The following is a 22960-nucleotide window of genomic DNA, read 5'->3' as shown; positions in this document are numbered from 1 at the left end:
TGTAGACCAGGCTGGCCTCAAACTCAGAAATCTGCCTGCCTCTGCCTCCCAAGTGCTGGGATCAAAGGCGTGCGCCACCACGCCCGGCTTGAATGTTTTTAAGTTGTTTTCTGAGCATCTTGTCACAGTGGCAAAAAGTGAGGGGGGGGGGTGACGACTTGTACAATGACTACCAGAAATAACTGTTGAGAAAAAGCTCAGCAGGTGACCCTGATTCAAAGGTCAGATGACAAGTGACAAAGGACACTGGCCTGTGAATGCACATGTGAACACACACACACCCAAACACCCACACTCAAACACCCACACACACACACACAAATGATACATTTTAAAAACTTTTTTTATGTGCTGGTGAGATGACTCAGCGGATAAGAGCGCTGACTGTTCTTCCAAAGGTCCTGAGTTCAAATCCCAGCAACCATATGGTGGCTCACAGCCATCTGTAATGAGATCTAATGCCCTCTTCTGGTGTGTCTGAAGAGAGCAATGGTATACTCATCTACATTAAATAAATAAATAAATAAATAAATAAATAAATAAATACATCTTTTTCCCCATTCTTCTAGAGAACCTGGGTTTAATTCCCAGCACCTACACGGACTTCACAACTGCCTGTAACTCTAGTTCCAGGGGATTTGGCACCCTCACACACACATCCATAAGGCAAAATACGAATGCACGTACAACAAATCTTTAAATTAAAGAAATTATTTATGTGTGTGTGTGCCTGTCCGTATGTGTACCATGTGCATGCAATGCCCATAGAGACCAGAAAAGGACATTGGATCTCCTGAAACTGGAGTTGTGAGCCACCTGATGTGGATGCTGCGAGCTGATCCTGGGTCATCTGAGAAAGCAGTGAGTGCTCTTAACTGCTGAGCCATCTCTCTTGCCCAAATACACAGCTCTTTTAAAAACAAAAATGGCGGGGATGAAGAAAGCACTCCCTAGTAACAGAAAGCAGAGTGCTGCTGTCCTGGGAGTGAGCTGAAACAGAAGCTGACTGCGAAAGGGCACAGGCAGCCTTTCAGGTGATAGTGTGCCTCCTTTCTTCGTTGAGCTAGAGTGCTAGAAGGTGCTGCTCAGGCTGCTGGGGTGGAAAAGACATCAACAGCATCCTTGTCCGCATCTTTCATGTGATAATATTAACCTGCTAGGCATCCCACTGAGGTTGGAAAGATAGAGAACATGCTACTCTTGTAGACAACTGACAGCCTGCAGTAACTCTAGCTACAATGTATCTAGATACATAGTATCTTATATACCTTTAGCCTCTGTAGGTACCTGGACATATACACACTCACCCATACCCATACACCTATACATACATATGTGTAACTTTAAAAAATAATTTTAAAAAACCATGCATGAAGCAGAATCATATGGATTCTGTGAGTTTGAGGCCAGCCTGGTCTACATAGCAGGCTCAAGGCCAGACAGTTGTGTAGTGAGACTGACTCAAAAACCTAAAGTTCTCACTGGTGTAGCAGTGGCATGAACATTACAGGGGTAACCTCACTGTGCGTCACTGTGATGGCCTGCTCATTCCTTCAGGCAGTGTTAATTGAACTCAGTGGGTTACTAACACAAAAAAACTGGAGAGGATGGGGGGCGGGGGCACTGGTGAGATGGCTCAGCAGGTAAGAACATTGACTGCTCTTCTGAAGGTACGGAGTTAAAATCCCAGCAACCACATGGTGGCTCACAACCACCAGTAATGAAATCTGATGCCCTCTTCTGGTGCATCTGAAGACAGCTACATTGTACCTATGTATAATAATAAATAAATCAGCCGGGCTTGGTGGCGCATGCCTTTGATCCCAGCACTCGGGAGGCAGAGGCAGGCGGATTTCTGAGTTCGAGGCCAGCCTGGTCTACAAAGTGAGTGCCAGGACAGCCAAGGCTACACAGAGAAACCCTGTCTCGAAAAACCAAAATAAATAAATAAATCTGCTGGGCAGGGCAGTGGTGGCCCATGCCTTTAATCCCAGGACTTGGGAGGCAGAGGCAGGCAGATTTCTGATTTCGAGGCCAGCCTGGTCTACAGAGTGAGTTCCAGGACAGTCAGAGCTACACAGAGAAACCCTGTCTCGGAAAACCAAAAAACTGAGTGAACAGAGTTGACTGGAGAGGGAGCAGAGGTCCTAAACCAATTCAATTCTGAAAAACCACATGAAGGCTCACAGCCATTTGCACAGCTACAGTGTCCTCACATAAATATATAAATAAATAAAAAAATTTCAAGTGGGGGAGGGGAACTGTTAGGGAGGGGATACCTGGGAGGCGTGAGATATGTGAGGGGGGAGCATATGCTCAAAATGCATTACTTGTTTGTATAAAATGACAAAGAGGGCTGTAGAGATGGCTCAGTGGTTAAGAGCACTGACTGCTCTTCCAGAGGTTCTGAGTTCAATTCCCAGCAACCACATGGTGGCTCACAACCATCTGTGATGTGATCTTGGTGCCTTCTTCTGTCCTACAGGCATATATGCAGGCAGAACACTGTATACATAATATATATATATGTATATGTATATATATATATATATATATATACACATATACACACACACACACACACACACACACACACACATATATACATATATATATATATATAAATTGACAAAGACTAAAAGAGAGGTACTCACCTGGCAGTGGTGGTGCTCGCCTTTAATCCCAGCATCCTAGAGGCAGAGACATGTGGATCTTTATGAATTTGAGGCCGGCCTTATCTACAGAGTGAGCTCCAGGATCAGCCAGGGATACATGGAGAAACCCTGTCTTGAAAAACAAAAACACAACCAAAAAAGATACTGTATTTTTGAAAAAGGTCTCCGGGTAGTGGTGGCGCATGCCTTTAATCCCAGCACTTGGGAGGCAGAGGCTGTTAGATTTCAGAGTTCGAGGCCAGCCTCGTCTTCAGAGTGAGTTCCAGGACAGCCAGGGCTATACAGAAAAACAGTCTCGAAATACAAAAAAAAAAAAAAAAAAAAAAAAAAATCACTACTTTGAAGCCAGCCTCAGCTATACAAGAATTTGAGGTCAAACAGGCTACTAAAAAACAAAACAACAACAACAAAAACCGCGAAAGTAATTGCAATGTGCAATGCGAGTTTGGCATACAATCTGCTGTCACAATACGTATATTAATTACCAAAGAAAAAAGCAGGCTCCACCTGTACTGTACTGAGTAATCAACGGGAACCTAACCAATAATGGGACAAACTGACCCTCTGCTCTAAGAACTAGAGAAAGAGCTCAAATTGAAAGACAAAACAATCAGCCAGTTAGTTGCCTTAAGGAACATCAATGTCACCAGACAGGGAGAAAGAGGAACAGTCCCTGATTTCAGGGGCTCATCACACAGATAGGGCGGCGGGATGCTTTACTCAGTCCTGAGAGAACAAGGCTCTGCTGTGCGCGCCTGGCACTCAAGCCTTTCCCAGCCTCAGCTCCCTCCTCCTACGCAGGAAGAGTACTCTTGTATCACGCAGCTCACAAAATCAGCTCTGGGAGAAACTTTTCGGTTCAATGCACCCGGTGCCAGCCCAGTGCTGCTGGCACGCTCTGGAGCCGAAGGTGGGCTTCGGGGGCTCGAACCGAGGGCGGGGCGACCACCCAGCCCCGCGGGCCCCGCCCTCGGCCGCTGACGTCACCGCATTCCCGCCGCGACTCCTCCCGCCGCCGCTGCAGCCGCAGTGACAGGCAAGCCGGGCGGGTGACGGGAAGTGCGGGCCGCGGGCGCGGGCGGGAGGTGACAGCAGCCACGCGGGGAAGATGGCTGAGGACTTCGGCTTCTTCTCATCGTCGGAGAGCGGGGCCCCGGAGGCCGCCGAGGAGGACCCAGCGGCCGCCTTCCTGGCCCAGCAGGAAAGCGAGATTGCTGGCATCGAGAATGACCCGGGTTTCGGGGCACCTGCCGCCAGCCAGGTGGCCTCTGCGCAGCCGGGACTCGCGAGCGGGGGTGAGTCAGCGCAGCGGCCTGGAACCGGGGAGGCTGAGGCCACCACCGGGGGCGGGAGGCCCAGTCTCGGTCAGACCCGGCCTGGGTCCCTGCTGTACTCTGAGTCCGGCTATCCAGGGTGACCAAGGGTACCTCGGGGGGCTGTGTGTATCCGTGAGGCCTGGGAAAAGAGGAAGGAGCCGGGAGATGAGTTGGAATCTGCGCTGAGACTGGATCTGCTGACTCTGGGGACAGGAATTTAGTCATGACATTTCATCCCCAGGCCAGCTTCTCCACCCTGGCTCTGGAACCCTCCCCCTGCTCAGTTCTGAGACTGTCCCAGTGTCCTAGCTAAGTGATACAGGTGTGGGACGGACACGTCCTCCTGACGTTAGCGTTAGCGTTCCTTTCTGCAGGGAAGCAGGGGGCGCTCAGAGAACTCGCAGCTCATCCTTTGGGGATCACCTGCAGTCCTGCAGCAGTGCGGGAGACAATGTTAATTACATATAATAATTTCATACACGTTACTGAACCCATTTTAGAACTGGCTTCAAAGGGTACACTATTAAAACAACTAGGAAGTAGCAATAAAGAATTCAACCCCTTCTTTCGGATGCTGAATTCTTCCTGTCCAGACCTCACAGTCCTTCATGGGCCCGACTGTAAGTCTAGGCAGGGGCACAAATGGCCAAGAGCTGTGCCCTTCCTGTTTGTAACTGTTTGTTTAGTGGATTTACAAAGGTGGCCCGGACCTCTGCGTGTGGCTTCAGACATAAGGGTTCAGGACCTTTTTCCTGCATTGTTATGTTTATCATTGATACTTCTGCCCCAAGGAACAATTTCTTATAAATATATTTAAATATTTAGTACAAATATGGACCTTCATGGTGACCCTCCTAGTAGACCTTGTTATTTTTTGGTGTCATGTTAAAGAGGTTTAATGGTCCTGTTGGAAATAAATATTGTATGTATACATTCATCTTTCTTTCCTTCCACACTTGCTGTGTTGCCGTCCCCACTGGGAACACAGAAGGAAGAAACTGTATCTATGGCCCAGCGTTTGAAGAAACTCTGACATAAGTGTAATAAGCCTTTTGTAACATACACGGAACTGGAGTTTGAGGGGCTATCAGGATGGCTTGTCAAGTAAATGTAAATCAGCCCAGCCTGGTGACACCTGAGCTCACGCCCTGGAACCCTCATGGCGGTAGATAGAACTCACTCCCACAAATTGTCCCCCCGACCTCGCATACATGCCTGCACCACACACACACACACACACACACAAACACACACAAGTAAAGAAAATATAAATAATAATAATTAAAAAGAAAAAACTGGAGTTTGAATGTCTTGCCTAGGGCCACACAGCCGTGAGTGATAGGTCTGGGGCTTGATTTCAGGCCTCCTAGTTATGATCTTCCAAAGGGCAGCTGTGCTGGTCTCCTTAGGAGATGATTGGATACAGCAGGGAGAAGCAGGGGCCTATCCAAGCCAGCCATGCAGCTCTGAAATAGCAGCTCTCAGTCCCTCAGCCCTTCATTGTCCCTGGGAACCTCCTAAGTTCCTGTATGGAACTCACTTGTCCATGGTCACCCCTTGGGAACAGTCCTTTCCCTCATTAGGAGGTCCCAAGTTGTTAGCAACTCAGGAGAAAGACAGATGCAGTTCCAGCTGAGGATAGCCACAGGAGCCTGGGATTTTGCAAGTTGTAGTCTTTCCTAGGGACTTACAGTCTGGGTGGGTAGGGCACTGACTAGCCCTAGATATGAGATAACCGGGAGGGAGACAGTGGTGATAACCCTTAGGGAAGCAGCCAGGGACTTGACCCTCTGAGGGTCTCCCGGACTCCATCAAGCTGCAGGTGCCCAGCTGCCCTTCTGAGTGGCAGTTTGGGGAACAAGGAGGTGCTTCAGGAGGGGAGCTCAGCGGGTGTTCAGGCATAAATAGAACAGACCTGATTCTCCTAAGCCTAGACAGTGGGAGGTACCCATCCTCCTCTGCGTTTGCAGGGAATGATAGGAGCCTGGGTGGTCTGAGGTGAACTGTCTGGGCAATTCTGGGAGTTGGAAAGAAGCTAGTTCTAACAGCAGCCACCAATGCACACCTCTGAGTCACCTCCCAGAGACAATGAGGTCTTCTGATAGCAGCTCTCGAGCCAAGTTCAATGCCGCTTCACTGCTGCTGGCTCTCAGGGGGGCCTGGGGAAAGCTGTGTCTGGCGTAGGCCTGAACCGGAACCCCACTGAGCCTTCCCTCTGGGCGGATCTGCAGCCGGCCTGAGCTGCGGATACTTTGTTTCCATTCATCAGCCTTGGGCAGTGCCCAAATGCTCTACACTTTCACACCCGTTAGCTGGGCTCTTGGCCTGCCTGTGACCAAGCACTGTGTAATCCTCTTGCCCCTGCTGGTCTCAGTAAGCTCACAGGAATGTTCTGGATCTTTTGCCATTATTCCTGAGGTGACCACACACCAAAAAGCTTATCCTTGGAACATGTTATTTGCTTTGCTGTATTTGTTCTGCGGGCTCTGTTGTAGACTCGGAATCATAAATGTGCAAGAGCCCTGTGGGATACAGGCTGGTATTTCTAAGAGTGGGTGTGTATGCAGTCCCAAAGACTGAAAGGAGGATGATGCTCATAGCCTTTTGGGACCACCCTTATTTAGAGAGCAGGCCACCTGTACTGTAGAAACCCTCCCAGAGTGGGTGGGATGAGAGCTGTCATAGTGAATCAGGATTAATCACTGCTTGACGATAAATAAGCTATAATTTATATCTGTGACACATAATTGACATGAGACTGCAAGGCCCTGATGAATCAGGTCAGGCTTAGGCCAGAAGCACTGTTGCTCTTCAGAGGCCAGTCTATCCCATACAGGGCTAATTGTTTATCTATGGGGACCATATGAGGCCTGCTGTGGCTCGCAGCTAGGCGGCATGACAGTTTCAGAGAGGCCTTGCCAATTACAGTGAACCCCAAGAACAGTCCAGCTCTCATTTGGCCAACTGTCTCTGTTCATCCATTCTATGCAGGAGCCCTTAACTGGGAATATATATACACACACACACACACACACACACACACACACACACCACACACACACACACACACACACACACACACACACACACACACATATATATATATATATATATATATATATATATATATATGCATCCAGAGTCTGGGCATGCTAAGTCACTATACAGGAGAGTGGGATACCCTGTGTAGTGTTCCAGTGTACCCCAGAAACGAGACTTTCTTTTAGTGCCTAGGGAAGTAGAGGAAGCAGGCTAAGGTTCCCTGTAGGAGGTAACTTACACACCAACTAAAAAAAAAATTAATGAGCCAAGTGTGGTGGCACAAGCCTTTAAATCCCAGCACTTGGGAGGCAGAGGCAGGCAGAGCCTGGGAGGGGCTCTTGCACATTTATGATTCCGAGTCTACAACAGAGCCCGCAGAACAAATACAGCAAAGCAAATAACATGTTCCAAGGATAAGTCCAACCTGGTCTACAAAGTGAGTTCCAGGACAGCCAGGGCTATACAGAGAAACCCTGTCTTAAAATAAAAAACAACAACAACAAAGAATTTAATTTGTTTATTCAGCATCTAGTGACCAAACTTGTAAAGAAGCCTAGGCCCCATGCATGGGTGTGGCTCTGAGCCACGGTGCTCTCATTTGTCACTAGCAGGACAGACAACCAAAGCAGGAGTGTAGGTTTGAGATGTCGAGGGCACAGGCTGGGCTGGGCATGGGAGTGAGGGGAAGGTAGCTGTGAAGGTCGCTGTTGCAGCAGAAGCTACAGGTCGTTTGTGGCTAACTGGATACTGGATAAAGGGATTGTGCGGTGTCACTGTGAAGCCAACATGAAACCCTGGGAGGGGCACAGAGAGGAAAAATAGGCCAAGCGTTGCCCAGGGGGAGCTGTGAGGCTGCTTGCCCAGGCAGATCGGTTGCTCAAGGTTCCAGCAGGACATGCAGAGACACAGACCCCTCTCTTCCTCGTCCCTGATGGCCTCTCCCTAAACTCACAGTCCCCCTGTCTACTTAGGAGGTCCCAGCTCCATGCTGAACTTCAGGTTGGTAAGGAATGGTGCACTGCCAGGTGATCTGGAGCAATCACAGTAGCCTTCCGAGCCTCCACTTGAGAATCTGTAAAATGGGTCACTGTTTCATCATAGGGCTGTGGCAAATATTAGGGATGACAGTGAATGCACATGGGAACAATCAGGGCCTGAGCCTCGTTGCTTATATATCCATTATATCTCAGGGGGTGGGAGGAGGGCGGTGGGTATCAGTATACCCATGGGTGTATGCATAGGTTGGCTTAAGAAGCAAAAAAATAGGACCTTTGTGTGTTTGTAATATGGACTGTGAATGAAACTGTCTCCTTGCTCTTTCCAGCTGGTTCAGAGGACATGAGTACTACAGTCAATGGAGATGTGTTTCAGGTAAGCAGAGGTGGGATGGACTGTCTCAGGCTCAGTGACTTGTTTCTCCATTGGAGGTCATTTAGGGCTCACCATGTTTCCTACACTGACTATTTTCTTGTCGTATGCTGGGGGCAGGGACTGACTGAGGAGTCGCTCAGGTTGTCTTCAGGAGTAACTAGCTTTAGGAAGGAGTGGCGTGGGATGGAGGGAATGAAAGCTGTGCCGGGCAGGTGTCTCTGGTGGGAGGCTGGCCTGACTGGCCATCATGGGTATTTTAACTGGATAAGCTCTTTGGTCAGGACATTACATGTGGAATTTCCCCTAAGCAAATGATTGGAAAAGGGCACCCAGTTTCTCTGCAGGATGGTTTGCCACAGCAGACAAACTAGAAATAGCTTACATGTCCAGAATCGGAAGGCCTAGGTCGACTGTTCTAAAGGGCTATCGGAGCTTCCTGTAGACATGCATGTTCTTATTAAAGCAACTTGCAGAATGAATGATGTGCCATTATTTTTATTTTTGGTGTTTGCACAAAATTATTTGGAAAAGGCATTCCAATTATTAACAGTGGTTGGCCCTGAGAGTACGAGGCCCTGGCTTCCTCTTTCCACCACAGGGGCTGGTACAGTATGGATGGGAAGGTAAGGCAGTCTGGGGATGGGGCTCAGGGGAGAAGCTTTGAGTTAAGCCCACAGGACCACAGAAACAGAACAGAACAAAACACACAGACTGAGAGAGCTCACACACCAATGGCATCCCCAAACCCCACATAGTGCGGAGAACCCCAAATGTCTAGGTGGGAATGAGCCTCTACTGCCTGAGCTTTAATTCTCAACTTGGGCAAGTAAGACTCGGATGTTGGGGCCTGCAGCTTCCGGATCTCCTGAGCCCCACCCTGAGGAGGAGTTGGCCTCTTGGATTCTGGGAGAATAAACAATACTTTCTTATGTAAGTGGGATGGGCTCCTCCTAATACAGGAAAGAAAACTGGCCTAACCCCATTTCTGGAAAATGACTCAACAGACAATGAGTTAGAAAAGTCTCTCCCTAGGACCCAGGCAGCTTCGTGTCCAGTTGAGTATAGCTGAGCTAAGGAGTAAGCGTTGCTCTTGTACTCTTAGGACTTTGGTCAGGCCGTTTCTGGGCTCCAGGAACACCCACAAAGACCTTACTGGCTCAAAAGGCCTCTGTTCTGCAGTGAATCTGCTGGAGCAGCATTTGGAACTGCAAGAGTATCTGGAGCATTCTGAGCCACATACTCTCACCTTCTCAGTTGAAGAGAAGCTTGAGATTTCAACAGATAGTGAAGAAATTCACAGATGGAGTTTTCCTCACTTGAATCACTTGGCTCTCCTGGCCCTGGCTCTCCTGGCCCTGGCTCTCCTGGCCCTGGCTCTCCTGGCCCTGGCTCTCCTGGCCCTGGCTCTCCTGGCCCTGGCTCTCCTGGCCCTGGCTCTCCTGGCCCTGGCCATTGCTGCCTCCTTTAGCATCACTGTCCATTAGAGGATGTGAAGAGTGCAGTCTCAGGAGTAATTCTTTTTGGTTTTTCGAGACAGGGTTTCTCTGTGTAGCCCTGGCTGTCCTGGAACCTGGAACTCACACTGTAGACCAGGCTGGCCTCGAACTCAGAAATCCGCCTGCCTCTGCCTCCCAAGTGCTGGGATTAGAGGAGTGCGCCACTGTGCCCGGCTTCAGGAGTAATTCTTATTCTCTGCTATCACAGTGCCCCGAGGCAGGTTGATCTGTGAATCATGCCACACACTGCTCCCCTAGAGCTCTCCTGGGTAAGGGAAGGTCACAGAAGAGGCAGTTTATTTGGCTTAGCAGCGAAGCTCCTTCCTGCCTGCTCTGCGTACGCTCTGCACTGTGCTTTGCTCTGCCGCTGGACCCAGAAGACTATCTGTAGGCTAGGCACAGTGAGCAGTGTGTGGCACGCACTTTCAGGGATAAAAGCCTTAGCCTGTGCAAGCTCGACACATCCACCACCCTGGGTAGAGCCTTGGGTCGCAGTCTTTTCTAGGAGACTAGGTGAATGACCAAGTACAAACTTCATCCCCAGCAGAGCAGGAGGGTAAGCCTCATAGCACCCATTCCAGCTCCTTTGGCTACTGGGGGACAGGGATGGGGCTGGAGGACCCCGCAGAACCCATCTCCTTTCTACCCTCCCTCTCCTCGTCTCCCCGCCCCACTCTCTTTGCATCTATTCATCTCCTGTGAGCTACTTAGAGGAATCCACAGCTCAGCCCAGCTTAGCTTGAGCTGCCCAATCCTGAAGATGGATAAATTGGCCATGAAGTTTTAGCATGCACTTGGCCAGCATGAAAACCTAGCCCACTCACGTTAAAAAGCTTCATTCATTATGTGAGCCTTATTAAATGCCTTGAACAGGATGCTGTCATTTCACAGGTTTGAAAGCAGGGTTGCCCAGGGAAGGGGATTTTTCTCAGCAGCCATCACCCTGTGCATGGTAGAACAGGCACTGTAAGCCAGGCCTCTCTGATACAGTGTCCAGCGCCTTTCTGGTCCCTCCCCTAGCTTTATAACCAGCCGTTTGTCCATTCATTTCTCAGCTCTCATTCTTTGGGGGCCAGGCCTGTGCTGCGGCGGTGGTGGATGTGAAAGCAAAGCCAACGGAATTTTTGTCCCCGGAGTTTACTTCTAATGGAGTTCTGGGAAGGCCCGAGAAACCTGGAAAGAAATCAGTATAGCCCAGGAGCTTGGATTTGTGGGTAACTTTGAGACAGGAAGGTCAGAAGTTTAAGGCTACCATGGGGCACATTCTCATTTTGAGGCCCTTAAAAAAAAAAAACCCAACTCTAACAGCTTGAGTTCTTTTTGTGTCTGAAAACAACTGAGGGCTTTACAGGGATTAACCTACTTAATCCTCCCAATACCCATTACAGTGTCTTTTATTATCCCCATTTTGCTCAAGGAGATTTAATAACTGTTCTAGTTAGACAGGAGCTGGAAGCCTGGAAGCCCAGCAGGGGGCAAGTGACAGAGGAAGTGGGTTTCAAGGCTGCTCTAAGGGAGGCATGGCTGGCCCTGGCTGAGAGAACAGCATGTGTAAAGGCATGGAAGCTAAGACAGTTGGTTCAGGGTTCATCATCCTGACATCCTATGGAGTCTGCTGCATAGAGGGATATGTCAGGAAAGCCCCAAGAGGCCACAGACACAGGCCTGGATAGGATTGCCTAACCTAACTCCCAACCATAGCGTATCAGTGGCCTCTCATGTGGTATAGGAGGTGGTCCCGGCTTAGGTAGACACCATACCCTGGACCTGGAACTGGCCACATCACTTCCAGGCATGGGAGGTGCTGTGGAATCCTGAGCCTTGTGCCCTGGGTGTGCAGTGGGATCCTGAGCCTCGTGTGCCTTGGGTGTGTAGCGGGATACTAAGCATCGTGCCCTGGGTGTGCAGGGGGACTGCTCCAGGACTGCCCAGGCTTCATACCCAGACATCAGACAGCGGAGGAGGCCGAGGCTTCGGTTTCTGGCTTTTCCCTGCAGGATGACCTTGAATTAGTAACTTAACCTTTCTGAGCCTGGTTTCTCAGTTGTAAAATGGGGATTCAAGGCCCTGCCCTGTTGTTCCCACGGGGTTGTTGGGAAAAGCACTCTGTAACTGTGACAGTCTTATACATTACTGACTTGTGCACTAAATGAGTTTAGGAGTGGCCTGGGGGCAGGAGAGAGGTGTGTGTGGGTTGAGGGAGGTAGGGACCCTGAAGGGACAAAGTCTTTAATCTTGAGGTCACTTAGCAGCAGCCAGGCTGGGACCCGGGAGTGTGAGTGGGTGGTACTGCTTGTCTAGCATGCCTAAGGCCCTGGATTCAGTCCCCACCACAGGGGTGGGGGTGGGGGGCAAGAGGACCAATTGAAGAGACAAGGGCAGTTCAGGAGTCATGCAGAGTTCCTGTAAGCTGTTCACACCCAGCTAGCTATTCGGTCTGAACCTGGCTCTGTCACTGGCTTGCCAAGGGTGACTGTGGCACTTTGGAACTAGAGTCCCCTTACCTATAAAACAAGGGCAATAAAACCTTCCGAGTAGAATTGTAAAGATCAAAGGCATCTGCTTGCTAGCAAGTGCTCTGGAATCCTAACGTGGGCCCAGGCTTAGGGTGCCAGCCCAGGGATGCTGCTCCAGTGTTATGCCTCTTTCCTCTCTTCCTCCTGCATCTCTTAGCACCTAAGACTTTCCCAAAGGCACCTGCCCTGTTTGGTCCTTTAGCTTGCTGGATCTTGGTGAATAATGACTTCTCTCATTCTTTGCTGTTCTCTGCTCCCAGGCAAGAATGGCCATGCCGGTTTTTTTGTCTGGCCTTTTACTATAGTATACCCGTCAGCTATGGTCCTCATCTCTGAGGGACTCCCCATCTCAGGGAACCAGAAGACAGGCTGTCTTGTCCATCCCTGTCCATGGCCTCCACACTTAGGAATTTAATGTTCTCTCTTCCTCTCACTCATCTTCCTTTTCCTTGTCCCTTGGGTTGTACTTGAACTCAGGGCCTTATGACAGGTAGGGATACCCTCTCCCATTGAGCTATCTCTAGCCTCAATAAACCTCCCTCGTCTTGGCTCTCCTGCTCTGGATGCTGTGTGGTGGCAGCCAGTCTCTGGTTTTATGGAACATACTTGGGCTAGAAAGATGGCTCAGAGGTTAAGAGCATTGACTGCTTTTCCAGAGGTCCTGAGTAGCTGACAACTATCTATAATGAGATCCGATGCCCTCTTCTGGTGTGTCTGAAGACAGCTACAGTGTACTTAAATAAATTCTAAATATATAATATATATATATACTCAGATTGGCAACTCAGAACAAAACTAGTATGAAAAAAAAAACCAATAGCTTTTGCCTCTCCTCTCTCTCACTCTCTTATGGAGCATACTTTCTTAGGCAGCTAGAGGGCTGGGGTGAGGGAGTAACCGTGTAAACAGGTAAGCCATTTCAGCAACAGGCACTCTAAGGACAATAAAATGTGGTGTCCCCAGGGATCCAGATGGCATCAGTTCCAGCATCCCTGAAGATATAAAAGCCTGAATATTCAAGTTACTTGTATAATAAATGGTCAAGTAGTCAGGTGGTGTGTGGCTCAGTAGTAGAAACTTCCAAGGCCTATGGTGAAGATTTCAGTGGCTGGAGGAAGAAAGCGGGGCACACTGCAGTAGAAGCCCAATGGGGTCTGTGCCCACAGGAACGTGGAGGGGAGAGTGAAGGTGCCAGGCATGGTAGCAGTGCCCGGACTCCCATCCTTCAGAGAGAAAGGGTCTCCTGGACCAGGGGTGTCCCATCCACACTGACCCAAGTGCACAACCCCCAACATTTCTGTCTCAAGCTTTATCAACTCTGTCACCAGAGATGAAACCTGCCCACTACGTCTGTCCATCTTTCTTGGCCTCAGTGTTCCTTCTGTACAAAGGGAATGAGAACTGACGACAATGGGCTGGTGAGATGGAAAAGCAGTAAAGATACTTGTTGCTAAGCCTGAAGACCTGAGTTCAACCCCAGAACCCGCAGAGGGAAGGAGAGAACCCATTCCCCAAGTTGTCCTCTGACTTCCACAGAGTCAGAAACACAAATTGAGAAATATAATTAAAGAAAAAGAATGATAATGCTAATCCCATCTACCGAGCTACCAGTCATCCTGTGGCAGGCAGAGTTGAGAATGTAGCTCAGTTGGAAGGGTGGCTTGCTAAGCATGCACGTTGGATTTCATCAGTGCAATGAAGCACAACAGGACATAACCCCAGCATAGCAGCCCACACCTGGATGACGCATTTGGAAGATGGAGTTAGGTTAATCAGAAGTTCAAGGTTACCTGCAGATGTAGAACAAGTTCTGGGCTATCATGGGCTACACAAGGTCCTGTCGCTACACAAAGAATAACTATCTTATAGATTATATTGCGTCAAATCCCAGAATCAGGTCTGAGAGACCATCTTACTATGACCATTTTTAGTGAGGAAAACATAAACACATCTTGCAGCTTTAACAATGGGATTGTATGGCTTTAGAGTCCAAGTTTACCACAGCAGACTTTAATTATTTTATTTTATGTGTAAGAAAGAGTATCTTTTTTTAAAGATTCTTTTTTCTTTTTGAGACAGGGTTTCTCTGTATAGCCCTGACTGTCCTGGAACTCACTTTGTAGACCAGGCTGGCCTCGAACTCAGAAATCTGCCTGCCTCTGCCTCCCAAGTGCTGGGATTAAAGGCGTGCGCCACCACGCCTGACTAAAGATTTATTTTCTGTATGTGAGTGCATTGTAGCTGTGCAGATGGTTGAAGCCTTCGTGTGGTTGCTGGGAATTGGATTTTGTAGGACCTTGCTCACTCCAATTGGCCCAGGTCGCTCTGGCCCAAATATTTATTATTATACATAAGAACACTGTAGCTGTCTTCAGACCCACCAGAAGAGGGCGTCAGATCTCATTATGGGCAATTGTGAGCCACCATGTGGTTGCTGGGATTTGAACTCAGGACCTCTGGAAGAGCAGTCAGTGCTCTTAACCATTGAGCCACCTCTCTAGCCCTTGTTCTTTTTTTTTTTTTTCGAGACAGGGTTTCTCTGTGTGTAGCCCGGGCTGTCCTGGATCTCAATCTGTAGACCAGACTGGCCTTGAACTCACAGAGATCCACCTGCCTCTGCCTCCAGAGTGCAGTGTGCTATCATCAACTGGCTATGACAGAGTTTTAGTCATGGTTGTTTTGCCTGTTGCTGGTCTGCAGGTTCACTTGAGAAAGTCTGTTGTTTCCTATGTGCATTGTGGCAAGGAAACACCAGACAAGTGTCACAAAGGTGACACTCTGAAGGACAAATGAACACATTAGTAATGAGGTCCTATTAGACTGTGTACGTTTTATCACATGACAGAACTATACTAGAGATAAATTTTAATGATGGTAGCACAAGGCACATAAGCATTGTGTGCAAGGCATGGCATTTACAGGTGTTTTTAAGGTTTATTTTGTGTGTATGAGTGTCTTGCTTGCACATGTGTATGTGTACCACCTGCATGCAAATGCCTTCAGAGGCCAGAAGCAGGTACGTGGTTGCAGGCAGTTGTGAGCTGCTATGATGGTGCTGGGAACTGAACTAGGGTCCTCTGCAAGAGCAGCAAGTGCTCTTAACTGCTGAGCCATCTCTCCAGCCCCCCAAATTTAGTTTTAAGATTCATCTCATTATTGTATCAATCCTATGGGAGTGTTATAATTTATCCTCTTACGATGAATGAAGGGGAGTGTCAAGAAGTTGGCCAGGCTGATGGTAAGGCTCTGAGAGATTGATAGGCCTGAGGCCACATGGGGAGCAGTGTTGCTGGCAATGGGGAACACAGTGTAAAGGTAGGGTGTAGTCACCAGAGGCTGGGTGCTGGTGTGGGTTGAGGCTGCCTGCTGCCTCCTGGGCGGCCTGCTTTGAGTGCTGTCTTGGTACCAGTAAGAACAGCACCACAGCAGGGCAGGCACGCTGGACCAGGAACGCTGTGCTTTTGTTGTAGGAGGCTAACGGGCCTGCCGATGGCTACGCTGCGATTGCCCAGGCGGACAGGTTGACTCAGGAGCCCGAGAGCATCCGGAAGTGGAGAGAGGAGCAGAAGAAAAGGCTGCAGGAGTTAGGTGAGGGCACACCTGGAGGAGGGTGACTCCAACAGGGATGGCTCTGGTGCCTGCCAGGTGGCCTTGGAACCTTGGCTATCCAAGGCAGGTCCACGTGGTTAAGGGTGGGTCCTAGGGGTGCTGGCTAGGGCCAGGGGTGGAGCAGCCAGGGTGGGGGTGGCTGTTCTGCAAAGAAAAGCTGCTCTATGCATTCTCCTGCGGGGCTCACAGACGCTGCCTCGAAGGTGACCGAACAGGAGTGGCGGGAGAAGGCCAAGAAAGACCTGGAGGAGTGGAACCAGCGCCAAAGTGAACAGGTTGAGAAGAACAAGATCAACAACAGGTGAATGAAGGCCAGGGGATCTGAGCAGAGCCAAGGAGGCCTAGAGAAGCCAAGGGGACATAATGAGAACACAAAGGGAATCAAAGAACACAAGGGCATCTCTGAGGAGATGGAGGAAGGAGCCATGGGGGCGATGGGTGGGGTGGTGGGGCTGGGAAATGGCTTTGAATGGATGATACAGCGAGGACACAGGGAGGAGGGCTGCTGGAACCGTAGGGTTCTTGACAGCACGCAAACTCCTAAGCCTGTACCCTCCCCGTGACTGAGAAGCAGAATATGTACCAAGGCCTGGAGTATACCGAGACTCTCCAGGGCCCTAAGTCCTCTGTGGGCAACTCAGAGAGGGAACAGGGAGTGAAGAGTCAGCCTGAATATTTGATGTCATTTCTGTTAGAAATGGCAAATGACAGTAGTTCAACCCAGTGTGTCTAAGGGATGAAGGGACGCTAGTGGCCTGTGTGGATGAAAAGGCCAGGACGGTGGCATTGGGTCATAAGTGATATCAGTCAGCGTTCACTCTCCCTGCCACTTAGCTCTGCTTCCTTCCGTTCTGGTTCTACCAGTGGTCTTAGGCCCCTGTATGGGGACAGCAGCATCAGGCCTCTGCCCTATGATCCAGGCAAGCTCGGTAAAAATAGCAAGTATCTAGTGGCTCCTGCCAGAGTTGCCTTGGGCTGTGTGACCCTGCCAGTAGACAGGAGAAGGGTTGCCTCTCCTGCTTTTCAGGGTGAAAGTCCCATTCACTGGGTTGCTCTGGGGGCCAGTCCTATCGAAACCGTGGGGACTGCAGTAGGAGCAGCTGATCCTGCAGAATAAAAGCAAGGTAGAGCATGGGGACGAGCCAGAGAACACATTTGTGAAAATAGATATTCTCCTGCTTCGGATGCTGTGCCCTTCAAGATAAGAGATCTTCCCTGAAGCGAAAGGCAATCGAACTGCTGCATGCTAAGCTGGGCTTTGGGTGTCCAGTGAGGACCCTTCTGTATCCTCAGAGTTCAGTGAGAGTCACATGCATAGAGCCAGACTTGCATCCAGTGGGGCCCTGTGCGTGAAGACCATAGAAGCAAAGTACCTGCTGGAGAAGAACCATTGTCTAGAGCAGTAGGTGGCGACCCCAGGGGTCACATACCAGATAGTTCTGCATTACAATTCATAATAATAGAAAAATTACAGTTATAATGTAGCAGTGAAAATAATCTTATGGCTGGGGGAGGGGTTTCACCTTAACATGAGGAGCTGTATTAAGGGGTGATAGCATTGGGAACGTTGTGAATCACTGGGCTAGAGACTTGTCTTCGAGGAGTGACCATGGTTCATCAGAAGAGAAGGGCTAATGTAAGGGAGAACATTCTAGACCTGGGAGCATCGTGGGAGGAAAGAGGGGATGTGGTGTGTTGGTTTCAGGGAGTCAAAGCGTAGAGGGAATGGTTTTGGGAAGACTTCATTGAGCTGTAGGGGGCCATCAACGGTTGGGGTCTCCCCACTCTCTTATGGGTAACTGTTAGTTTTAAACTGTACTTCCTAACATGTCTCCTCTTGGAGGTACTAACACACTGTTTCTCTTTCTCTTTAACCCTGTGCCTGCCTGTCTGGCTGTCTGCCTTCCCCCACCTAACTCCTCCTCCTAACGGTTTTCCTCAAGGATCGCTGACAAAGCGTTCTACCAGCAGCCAGATGCTGATACCATTGGCTATGTGTACGTGGCTCCTTGGCTCTGCAGGGGCAGCTGTGGAGGGTGGCCTGGCAGCAGCTTTTCAGAGTCTCTTGTCTGTGTGGTATAAATGAATGTGGTTGGGCTCTGAGCAGTGACCAGTGCAGGAGGCAAGCTCCAGGGCTCCAGGGCTGGTATGGGTAGCAGCCCTTGCCGTACAGCCATCCATCTCTGTCCTGCTAGCAAACTGCAGGGAGCTTTGCCCAGTAGAGTTCCCAAGTTGGGGGCGAAGGAAGGAATGCACTAGCCAGCCTCACGTGGGAGGGGCAAAGGGCAGGCAGCCAGCCACACTACCCCTGAGAAGCCTCCCAGGAAGGGGAGGGGTATGTGAGATGAAGGGGTCTTTTTGGGGGTAGGGATAGGGGCAAACACCAGGCACAGCTTGCTGAAGGTATAAAGGAGTCTTTACAAGTCTACCCTTGCCCCATCCCTAAGTGCACTGACTTGGGCATGAGCCATTCCACAGCTCCTCTCCCAAGTGTCTGGGTTTGGAGTCTGGCTGGAACCGTGCCTGCTCCAGATCTGGAATGTCAGTCAGGTTTTCTCTCACGCCAGCTCCAGATGACAGGCAGTGCGTTACTGACAGAAGGACTGGAGGAGAAGTTACAGGGAAGACACAGTGGTTTCTGAGTATAGTTTACTCACAGCACACCTTACTGTACTGATCCTGCTGGAACGGGGCCTCTGAACTGCGCCACTGCAGCCTCCACTGCCCTCTGCCTTCGCCCTCTCTTGACACACACAGGGCGTGGCCGGCCCTGGCTTCTCTTCCTTCTGCCCACTGTTCCTCCTCCCATCTGACCTGTACCTGCTGACACTTATCCTATCCCTGTCACTGGTCACACTTAGAGAAGAGACAGATAGCCCTGCCAGTTACTCATGGATTGGAATACATCATGAACTCTGGAAGCCACACTCTCTGCTGGGAACCCAGTGTATGCTTCAGAGACTCATGACCCTCAGTTACACCTTAAAAAAAAAAAAGAATTTGCAGGTAACAAGGGGTGATGAGGACACTCTAGATGGGAGAAACAGCTAGGGTAGAGGCCTGGAGAGGACTGACGGGCTGGGTTTGTGGGGACGGATGGAAGTCAAAGCTGGGAGGCTCTACGTGGGAGCTGGACTCTCTGTGCCAAACTGAGCAGCTCAGATTTGACCCTCAAGGCAGTCGGCAGCCATGGAGGCATCTAACGAGGGAGAGGGACACCTGCGGGTGTAGGTGCTGTAGAATACTGCTGGGTTCGGTGCTCCCATTGGACCCAAGGAAATGGTCCAGAGAACCCAAGGAGGCTCTGAAGGAGAAAGAATTGGACCCAAGACTTCTCAGCCTTTCATCTGCCCATGGGTTTGCCAGGGGAGCTTGAGCAAAGCCGATTCTGGTTCCGTAGGACCGAGGTGAGGTGACACTGTGTTGTTGGGCACGGATGAGCAGTAAAGGCACAGGGGACCTCTTGACCCTGACAGGCAGCTGCAAGGATAAAACCCATCATCCACACTCACTGTCTGACCCTCACAGCACAGAGCTGTCACCACACTGGTCGCTCAGCCAGATATGGGCTCAGAAGAGTGGAAGCCATGCTTCTCACCTCCCAGGTTAGCTGAGCACACAGCGGAAAGGCAAGCTCATGATGGAGGGTCCCACCTTTGAGCCCAGGCCAGTTCCAGTACACAGCACAGTGGGATCGCTTGGAGAGCTCTCTGATCCACCTCCCAACTGCTCCCCAACTTTGGATCCCTTTTTCCCTTCCCAAATAACTGAGTCCAGTGTTCACAAACTCCTCAGTGTGGACCTATCAGGAGCCACACCCTTAAAGAAAACCGACTTTCCCTCCATACTTCAGACTGGTGGCTGCTTTGAACCTGTGCAGGTAAGCGCAGCTACTATGTGTTCACAACACAAGCGTCTGGTCAAGTCCAGAAGACGCTGCCTCTCTCCATCCCTCCTGACCTCTGACTCTGGAAAACCTTTCTGCCCCCTTTCCACTATGGTCACTGAGCCCTGGTGTGTGTTTGCCCCATTTATGGCTGGACACTCTTAAGTCAGTGACTTTCAAAACTGTCAACCAAGAATTCTGAAGGGCGGTAGAGTTCTTGCCTGGAATACACACAGACAGAAATACCCAGTACCCAGTACCATCAAAGCAGGACTCCTGAAGAAGAAACAACCCCAGTTTTATCCTGATATAATTCCAAATGAAGCAAAGCTTCCGATAGAACCTTTCCTGAGCTGTGGTTCCATCCAGACACAACTGTTCTGGGCTCAGAACATTTCTGTAGTCAGATATGCTTGCGATGTGGAGGATTCCACATCCATTATAAAGTTGATTAGGTGGTTAGTCAGTGTCCTCTCTGGAGAATATGAGGTAGGGATGGGGACACAGCTCAGTTGTAGGCTGAGTTTAGGTACACCATTGTCTGAGGCCTAGGTTCTTTCAATCCCTAGTGATAGAAAAGAAGGAACACCTGTAATCTCAGTAGGAGCAGGAGTTCAAGGTCAACACTTGGCTATGCTTTAAACAAACAAAAAGAACTGTAGGGAAGTGACTGAACAGGGAATACCCAGACTGGGAAGGACTTTCTGAGGAGGTAACTCCTACTCTGGGAACTAAATGACAAGCAATAAGTTAGCCAGGTGCAGGGGTACACACATGATCTCAGAACTGGAGAGGCAAGATCTCTAGAGTTCAAGACCAACTTGGGCTACGTAGTGAACCACAGGCTCCAGCAAAAAGCAGTCATCTGAGCCGGTGAGCAAGCCTCTCTGGAAGTTCCACAGCCCTGAGTCTAGATGGCTTCCATACTCAGGTCTAGGTTTCCTACGTCAAGGCTGTTCCTGGTGGCTGAAGTCACAGGGCACAGGGATGGGGAGCCTTCTGGCTAATGTCCCAGAGTAGGCTGCACACCACGGGCTAGGAGCAGGACACTAGTGACAACCCTGAAAACCTGTCTTCTCTACCTTTACCTTCAGGGCATCGGAAGAGGCTTTTGTGAAAGAATCCAAGGAGGAGACCCCGGGCACAGAGTGGGAGAAGGTAGCCCAGCTGTGTGACTTCAATCCCAAGAGCAGCAAGCAGTGTAAAGATGTGTCCCGCCTGCGCTCGGTGCTCATGTCCCTGAAGCAAACACCACTGTCCCGCTAGGTGCCCGTCACGAGAACGGCCGCGAAGCACATGGGCCTTGCTGGGGCAGAGGAGCAGCTGCTTCCGCCAGAGTGGAACTTCCTCTGGCAGCTGCCACACACAGCCTGTTCTGTTCCTCTGAATCTCTGGGAGCTAGGAAGTGGGACCCTTACCCCTTTCACCCCACAACTCCTTCCTGGTCCCCTGGCCCAGCCCCTCATGACTCCTGTCAGCCCACTCAATTGTGACTGTCCCTCCTGATGTATTTTTCTTGGCTTAAAGGGTGTGTTAACTCTTTTTACACTTATTTATTAGTATCCTCATTTCTCTGGAAGCCGCAACTGGTGTCAGCGCTCAGTTTGTGCATAGAATTTTCCTAGCTCCGTGTCCTTAAAAGGTGAGGATGTAGTCTTAGAAACCCAGAGCTCGCAGCTGGAAGCAGGAACCCCAACCTGTCTGTGTCTGCTGTCTGCCCTCCAAGAAGAAAGGCAAATTTTCACGAGACAGGGTCTGCAACCTTGCTCTCTGTGATTCTTTAACAAGTCTGAAGGTAGGGACTCTGCTGTCCTCATGTATAGCTGAGAAAACTAAGACTCCCCAAACAGAATTGGCTTTTGTGTAGAAAGGAAGTGAGGCCAGCGTGCTCTAAGGCTGTGTCTAGGCCTGAGTAAGGGTGGCAAATACAGCATCCGCCCAACCTTCTTCCTCGAGAGTGACCAAGACCCTCTTAAGACATGCAGGCCTGCTGCAGTACAGATGTGCCTCCCTCTTCAGCTATTCCCCCCTGTGGACTTAGGATAAGCAACAGTGACCACACCTTCTTCCCCTTCAGCAGAGGCCGTATAACAGGACTTTAAGCCATTACGATCTACATGGTGTTTGAAAAGATTTGGGTAATTGCTAACAGTATTAGTTCCCTAAGATTGCCATTAAAGAATACCAAAAAACCTGGCTGCCTTAGAGCATCAGAAATCTGTTGTCTCAATTCCGGAGGCTAAAAGTCCCAAATTTGGGAACGACCAAGCCACGCCCCCCAGAGATGCTAAGGCAGGACCTGTGCCTCTCGTAGCTTCTAGTAGCTCAGGTATCCTTTGGTTTGCAGATATAGGTCTCCAGTTTTGCTTACACCCTCACATGGCTGTCTGTGTTCATCATTTTCCCATGTATAATTTGTGTGTCCAATTTTTTTTCTTTTTTTGGTTTTTTTGAGACAGGGTTTCTCTGTATAGCTCTGGCTGTCAATCTTTTTTTTTAAATATGGATACGAGGGGCTAGATATATGGTTCAGTGGTTAAGAGCACTGGCTGCTCTTCCAGAGGTTCTGAGATCAATGCCCAGCAACTAACTACATGGAAACTTAAAACCATCTGTAATGGGATCTGATACCCTCTTCTGGCATGCGTGTGTACATGCAGAGAGAGAGAGGGGAGTGGGGAGAACTCCTAAATAAATTTTAAAACAATGGATACCAGTATTACTGGATTAAAGCCCACCTTAAAGACTGTATTTTAACTATTGATGGTCATGGCTGTAAAGTCCTATTGCCAAATAAGGCCTAAAAAATTAAGAGTTGGAGTTCGACTTTTAAATGTATTTTAGGGGGTGGGGGCATCATAACACTAGGTGGACATTACCTTTAAATACGGCACCATCTTCAGCTCCTTATGCCCTGTTCTTGCATCCTGAGGGCTTCACAATGCAGTGTTCCACACTGGCAATATGCCTTGTGGTTAAGATCATGATGGAGATACAAACACCTAGCTCTAGTCACGGACCTTCCACTCAGAGATTGAAAACATGTCAG

General features: G+C 49.6%; 1 protein-coding gene across 2 annotated transcripts; it reads left to right on the top strand.

The window, feature by feature from the left end:
• Positions 1-3674: 3674 nt before the first annotated feature.
• Positions 3675-22662, top strand: Cltb (clathrin, light polypeptide (Lcb)). 2 transcript variants are annotated; one of them, NM_001347512.1, is made up of 6 exons: positions 3675-3970; positions 8358-8404; positions 15887-16004; positions 16215-16326; positions 17969-18022; positions 21006-22662. In NM_001347512.1, the coding sequence occupies exons 1-6, from the start codon at positions 3784-3786 to the stop codon at positions 21175-21177; spliced, it is 690 nt and encodes a 229-aa protein (NP_001334441.1). In that variant the 5' UTR covers positions 3675-3783; the 3' UTR covers positions 21178-22662. The 2 variants fall into 2 exon arrangements, with proteins under 2 accessions (NP_001334441.1, NP_083146.1); NM_028870.4 differs by lacking the exon at positions 17969-18022.
• Positions 22663-22960: the final 298 nt, after the last annotated feature.

The sequence above is a fragment of the Mus musculus genome, chromosome 13, assembly GCF_000001635.26.
Source record: "Mus musculus strain C57BL/6J chromosome 13, GRCm38.p6 C57BL/6J".
Classification (NCBI taxonomy): domain Eukaryota; kingdom Metazoa; phylum Chordata; class Mammalia; order Rodentia; family Muridae; genus Mus; species Mus musculus.
The sequence above is the reverse complement of the archived record's forward strand: the minus strand, read 5'-3'. Positions and strand labels throughout refer to the sequence as shown.

Excerpts from the sequence above, each read along its gene's own strand:
- Cltb (NM_001347512.1), top strand. The coding sequence starts at position 3,784 with ATGGCTGAGGACTTCGGCTTCTTCTCATCGTCGGAGAGCGGGGCCCCG. Across the intron at positions 8,405-15,886 it reads TCAATGGAGATGTGTTTCAG|GAGGCTAACGGGCCTGCCGA; the intron begins GTAAGCAGAGGT and ends CTTTTGTTGTAG. Across the intron at positions 18,023-21,005 it reads GCTGATACCATTGGCTATGT|GGCATCGGAAGAGGCTTTTG; the intron begins GTACGTGGCTCC and ends CTTTACCTTCAG.